The sequence below is a fragment of the Osmerus eperlanus genome, chromosome 13 (genome assembly GCF_963692335.1).
Source record: "Osmerus eperlanus chromosome 13, fOsmEpe2.1, whole genome shotgun sequence".
NCBI lineage: Eukaryota > Metazoa > Chordata > Actinopteri > Osmeriformes > Osmeridae > Osmerus > Osmerus eperlanus.
This window is the reverse complement of record NC_085030.1, coordinates 3,857,190-3,864,162: the sequence shown is the minus strand read 5'-3', so window position 1 is coordinate 3,864,162 and position 6,973 is coordinate 3,857,190. Positions and strand designations below refer to the sequence as shown.

The window sequence follows — 6,973 nt, the reverse complement described above, 5'->3', positions numbered from 1 at the left end:
ATATAAAAATACAAATATTACAAAAAAATTAAAATGGTACAAGATTGTGTAGTGCAGTGCAAAAAGCAAAGCAAAGGATTTTGAGTGGATTTAACTGAATTCTCCAATCACCTCGGTTGACTAACAGGCTTTTATTTTGAAGTCGTTCAACGGATGTTGTGGCTTTCCAAGCCGTCGATTGGTTGTGTTTTTTGGACATAACTGTATCATTTGTGGAGAATCATAATGTGGGTCTTGGAGAGTTAATGTAAAGTATGTAAAGGCAATGATTGGATACCGACATCAACATAGAAAATATATTGGATAAATGTAAGAATTTGTCTCTTCGAATAGGCAGATGCTGGCTTTATTAGGTATCCACCAGTGCAGCTACAGAAGTGGATAGATATCTATCCACAGAAGTGGATAGATACTGAAAAAACTGGGGGTTTCACGCAGACCCTCTCCGGTCCCCGGTCCAGTGACCCAGACTGACTTTAGAATTTGGCGATTGCATGCATCTTATCTCATCTTCTGGTCTTTAGACAGTATGCTGTTCCAAGTTATTTATTAACCACAGTACAGTAAAAAATGTTTTATTGGGGTCTGAAATTATGTGAGCAGGCCATGGCCATAGCCGGCCAAAGCGGAGCAGATTGAACAGAACCGACACTACAACACGTCCGGTTGAGGTCTGGAGCATAATGAGAATACCAAAGCGCTGTGGATCCCGTAGGTAAGGTAACCTGGTTCTGCAAAAATTGTGGAATTTGTCCTCTTTAGCTTTACGCTACTTCAAATATTGCCATAAAATATATCGTAGTCCTATTTCACATGTATTTAACAGTTAATAGTATGATGGTGTTGATTTTGGTGTAAGCATCCTATTCATCCCATTGCAGACATTACAGCATTATGATGGTGCAAATTTAAAACGTCGCGTGATTGAACTATCTGATTCACCTACTATGAACTGATATTTAATACCTTTTCCGGAATATATTTATCCCAAGAAGAATGTGAGAAACTTCCAGCTTGTGCGAAGAAGACAAAAGAAACGTATTAGCACTAAAGAGTAAAAGGCCAAAAGTATAATGTCGTTTTTACATCCCTACTTGCTAATGTATTAGCACTAATAGGGGTACTAACTAGGGTAGCGTACCTTGGCTCACGCACGCTGTCCTACATAAAAACCGCTTCAGTTAACCACCGCCTCTAACAACACAGTATATTCATGTAGCCTATTTGGGATACATTTTCATTGTATCCTAAATATATTATTAATGTAGGCCAAAATAATTTAAGAACAAGTTAATTTGGTTTTAAACGAATAGAAAAATAGGCAGCACAAATTAGTGATACCATGGCATGCAGAATAACACGTAGGTTAACCATCGTGCTGCCTTCGGGTCACATGACCCAAAGGTTCATAACGAACCATTGTTGTGTTTACCCAATTTTACCCAATACAAAAACAAATAAAAATTATTTTCTTTTAACCATTCCAATGTGGGGGGTCTGAGACAGCCCGACAGTTAAAAGAAAATGCTTCACTTTGTTTTTGTATGAGGTAAATTTGTCGCAATACGACGGTGGGTCACAATGACTGATGGGTCAGAATGACCCGAAGATAACACAAGGGTTAAGTGTGCTTCACTTTCGAGATGCAGAGTGTGCCAATGCATTCTTTGTAAAACTTCATCAGAGTATTTGGCTGTATGCTGCAGCTAATCCAGCTCAAACAGAAACATTTCTGGCACCTCCGTAGTGCTGTGCCACTCTTGTTCTCCCTGTCAGGGCCTGTCAGGGTGAAGCAGGAATGACCAGAATGAGTCAGGATCCATCAGTCTGGATATCAGCTTGTGGACAAACCAAATGTGTATTGCTCAACTCTCTTCATCTATGCAGTAGTTTATAAACAAGAAGTGCACAAGCTGTGTGTGTATGCCTGCTAATGTGTGTGTGTTTGTGTTGGTGTTGCAGGCGTCTTCTAGTGCCCCTGGTGGTGCTGATTCTGATCTCTCTGGCTTTCGTCACCCTCCCTCTGTTCGACTCTAACTCCCAGAAGCCTCTGATGTGGCATGTTGACCCTGCTCAAAGGAAGGTAAGCCCCTCTGGTTTGAGGTTTTGAACTCTTGCTGTCTGTTGTCTCCCAGGACCTCATGGGTTGGTTGTTGCTCAGTCCTAGTCCAGTCCTAAACTACCTCTGTTTTTTGTGTTGCAGCTGGTTCAGTCCTACGTGCAGAGAGTTCTGAAAGAAGAATGCCGGCCCAAATTCACAAGGAAGGCCTTGGAGGCGCGGCTTCAGGGTGGCAGTCATCTGACCCAGCCCTTCCTGTGGAAGGACACGCCCCTAACCCCGGACACATTTAGGTACCCGCCCCCTTTTGGCTTCCATGGCATGGAGGACAAACTGCAGGAGGTTCTCAGGCTCCTCTCCCAGCCCCCCTCTGACCACGCCGATGACCCCACTCAGCAGCAAGACAGGAAGCAGTGCCACCGCTGTGTGGTCATGGGAAATGGAGGCATCCTCAGAGGCATGAAGCTGGGTGAACTTATTGACCGCTTTGACATGGTCATCAGGTGAGACCAGCTTTCCCAATTCCTGTTTGCCAGTTCCTCTTCCCTGTTCACTGTTACCTCAGCTTCTCTAAACATGTTTCAGTCATGGAGGTTTGGAGCTGAGAATCTTTAGACTATGTTATGAGAGAGAAACTCTAAATGACAATAGATCAATAGACTGTGTTAGTGAGACAGACAAGCACCAAGACTTGCGTGTGTGAAAGGAGAACAAGGCCTGAATGGCTGCTTGTATACTAGTAAATGTATAGAAGTACATGTATATTAGTATACTGTACAATAACATATGTATTAGTGTAAATTATATTAGTATATATGTATGTATATGTATATCAGTACATGTATATCAGTATATGCATATTAGTACATGCATATTGGTTCATGTATATTTGGTACATGCATATTTGTATATCAGTTAATGTGCAGTATATTAGTACATGTATATAAGTACTTGTATATTTCTCTAGACATCCTGTTGACAGCCTCTTCCCCCATGGGTTCTCCTTGGGTTCTGTATGTTCCCCAGGCTGAACAGTGGTCCTCTGGGGGTTCACACGGTTGACGTGGGGAACCGGACCTCCTTTAGGATAAGCTACCCTGAGGGCAGCCCGCAGGTCTGGCAGGACTTTGACCCGAGTGTTGTGTTTGTGGCTGTGGTCTACAAGGCTGTGGACCTGGCCTGGCTCAGGGCCATGATCACCAGACAGGCTGTGGTGAGGCTCCGGGGACGACAAACTATTAGCATTTAAATCAAGCAATATAATGCAACACCAACGTACACACACTCTTCTAATGCTAGGTGTGTGTGTGTTCCAGTCTTTGTGGAACTGGCTGTTCTTCTGGCAGAATGTTCCAGACCAGATCCCGGTGGAGGTGAATGGGTTCCGGGTTTTGAACCTGAAGTTGATCAGGGAGGTGGCTCTGGACCTGCTGCACTACCCTGAGCCGAAGCCTCGGCTCTGGGGCTGGGACCAGGTACTACACACACACACACACACACACACACATACTCACCAGTCTCAGCTGTGAGCTCTGGTTCCTCATCCTTCACTTCCTCTCCTCTGTAGAATGTTCCTACTCTGGGAGTGACTGCCCTGCGCCTGGCCAGCCTGCTGTGCGACGAGGTGAGTCTGGCTGGCTTTGGGTACAACCTCAGCCAGCAGGAGGCGCCGCTGCACTACTACGACAACCTGTCCATGGCAGCCATGCTGCAGCAGGACATGCACAACCTGGACTGTGAGAGGAGCCTGCTGCAAAGCCTTGTCAGGGATGGCTCCATCTCAGACCTGACCGGGGGGCTACACTGCTCCTTCTGCCCCAGCTGAGGCCTCTCTGCCGGGCGCTCACCACCACCCGCACCCCTACCATCCATCCCCCCCAGCCTCATGCTGTATCCTGCCGCCCAGTCCAACTCCACTGTACTGTAAAACCTAGTTCCCTATGGTTAATACTATAATAATAATATCATCAATCCAGGTCTTGATTACCAAAATCTTGGTAAAAGTGTTTTTTTTTTATTAGTAGGTGTCAACTCCCAACTCCATTTGTCCCTAGTAGTAAAAAAAAGAAAGAAAGGAAAACGTTTGAAGACTTCTGTGATGTATGAGTGCCTATGATAATTGGCCGTGTTCATGGATCACTGTGAGGATTTGAGGCAACCCCAAAATGAATAGTCATAAAAAATCCCCCACTGCCAACCTTTAAGGGTACAACAGGTAAGATTTATTCAGTAAAACGTTTTTTTACTGAATACTTAAATGGAAACTAGTGAGGCTCTATGAGAGTTGTTGACAGCTCAATGCCAGTGGAATCAGCTGCAGCGAGATGGATCAAACTTGAGCTGGAGGAAAGCATGGAAACTAAGAATAGAATTGGGGGTGCTGTTTTCTTATTGGAATTAGTTTTATAATGTTACCTATTGCAGCATTAACCAGAATATTTGAGGGGCTGGATGAGGACCAAATTGGTGAGTTCAGTTTAAACATTCAGAGGGCTGCAATATGTCATGCGGAGCTTTGCCCTCCCAACAGTTCCTGATGCGTTCCTGCGTACACATTCTGAAACATTTTTACTCCACACGCGAGCCAGGTCTAATTTCCCAGTGCCTGGCCTCACTGATGTCTTGTGGATGAATGGGAACAAATCTCACATCGAGTTTCCAACATCGGACAGCCTTCCAAAGGCAGTTATAGAAGCAAAGCCATCATTATGGAAGGAGAGGTTCAACAGGTAGACAAGCGAGGCCGGATTAACCATTAGGGCAACTGGGCACTTGCCCAGGGGCACATGACATCTAAGGGGCCCTGGACAGCGTCAACTAAAATGTTATATCACGTTATGAACGCAGTCCTTACTTTCCTTAATGTGAGCACTTTATGGCAACTTGTTCGATCAAAATATGTGTTTGTGTAGTCTAGTAGCTGCTTGCACAAATGCCGCTTGCGGCTTGCCAGCTCTACGACGCGGGCGGACACTTCGAGTGAGAGTCACGTGACTTGAAGCGCTGAAGCTGGAGGAGAGCGTTCTATGGGGCCTATGCCTTGAGCCTTGTTGCCCAGCCTTGTTGCCCAGGGCACAGAAAATTGTTAATCCGGCCCTGTAGACAAGTGACACTACCAGGAACTACATGAATTTGAATCCATTTGAAGCCACCCCGCCCGCCCATAGACATACTATGTATACAATACAGGCACAGCAGCTAAACTTGGTGCTTGATTGGTTAGCAGAGAACGCCTTTCCCTCCGTTTCTGTAATTCCTGGATTCAATCATCCTTGTGATGGGTTACTTATTCAAGATGCCTCTAGTCATAGACTGTCTGAATTAGTGCAAATAATCACGTCGTAAATGTTTTTGGTGAAGGACGTTTAGTGGTTCTTTTACTTCTACGGCGAAATGCCTGAATGTTGGATTTGATTACAAAGTGTCAGTTGTAGTGTTTTTGTGCAGAAGTACAAAATAAGTCAAATACATTAGCTGGGCCAGTCCAGACAGGATGCCTTGCTCTTAGAGTTACATTACAGTAAATAAACCTCAAGTGGCACCAGTGACTTCAGACCCAGACACCCGCAGTTCCAACATTCAGCCACCAGATGGCGTAAGCAGCATATTATCAAAGCAGATGCCTGGAGCCTCTTTCTGTAGCTTGGTCTAAAGGTAATAGATTTTACACTGTATATCCATGTGGACCTGGGTCAATTACATAGATCTGTAAACAAAGTATTTAAAATCGATGTAAATAATTTATCCTCACAGTTGGCATATATTGGACTAATTGGATTGGCTTAATTGTATTAATATGGGAGTCAGATGGCTGAGCGGTTAGGGAATCGGGCTGTTAATCAGTAGGTCGCTGGTTCGATTCCAGGCCGTGTCAAATGACGTTGTGTCCTTGGGCAAGGCACTTCACCCTACTTGCCTTGGGGGAATGTCCCTGTTCTTACTGTAAGTCGCTCTGGATAAGAGCATCTGCTAAAAAAAAATACTAAATGTAAATTTCACCAGGAGATAAATCACTGAAGGACCTGCAAATTGTGATTGACCCAGGTCAAGAAGAGAGATAGCTGTCTACCTGGACATACCCTGAAGTTCTTTTCATTCACATTTGTTTGTCTTTCAGTCCAGGAGTGTAAGCATAAAAAACTGCATGTCAAATTGTGTCCAGCCTACGGGGTAGGGAAACCCCACATCAGGGTAGAAGACTAAGTTTAAACATGGTTATTGGTCTGTCACTGTTTTGTGAATCTATATGTTGAGAATTATGTCCATACTTCTGTTAAAAAAAGAACGGGGTAACCATTCAGGGATAACTACAATAAAGAAATGAACAGCATACATCCTAAATCAACTGTCTGAAAGTCTCTCTGATTGGAATTTGAACCGGTTGAAATGGGTCTGCGCGGTGTCAGTCCTGCGGGGGACTTCAGAGGAGATGTCCGCCTGACTGACGGCTAGCTCTCCAGCGGCGCTGCGGCCTGTTTCCAGCAGACAGCCGTTGTGTATACAGGATACTAGTGTTTCCTGCACGGCTCCAGCCCTCGTTTGCTGGGCTGTAAAAATCTGAATGGCGTCCAGGACTCGGCTGCAGCAGCGGTGGAAAACACGCAAGGCACTCCCCCCCCCACACACGCACACACACACCCTTTCTCCGCCTGTGAGCTCGACTGAACACTGCGGGACCAAGAGACTTTGCTCATGTTGTTATAACAGATCTGGTCATAAGTCGTCTCTGGAAGAGAAAATGCCGCCTGGTAGACCTGTTTGAGGCTTCTATGAATTGAAAAACAATTTGTACTGATGAAGCAGATATTTTGAGCAATATCAGTCACACTCAACAGTCATGTTCATTGTTAAGTCAGGTACTATGAGCTACAGAAATCTTCTAGGTCAAATTACATTGTGAAGTGCTGCTTTTGG

The 6,973-nt window shown here is 44.8% G+C and overlaps 1 protein-coding gene across 1 annotated transcript; it reads left to right on the top strand.

Annotated features, from left to right (window-relative positions):
* Nucleotides 1-390: 390 nt before the first annotated feature.
* On the top strand, nt 391-6,400 carry st3gal5 (ST3 beta-galactoside alpha-2,3-sialyltransferase 5). Its single transcript, XM_062476095.1, has 6 exons — nt 391-715; nt 1,963-2,083; nt 2,204-2,562; nt 3,086-3,272; nt 3,376-3,534; nt 3,627-6,400. The coding sequence occupies exons 1-6, from the start codon at nt 684-686 to the stop codon at nt 3,882-3,884; spliced, it is 1,116 nt and encodes a 371-aa protein (XP_062332079.1). The 5' UTR covers nt 391-683; the 3' UTR covers nt 3,885-6,400.
* Nucleotides 6,401-6,973: the final 573 nt, after the last annotated feature.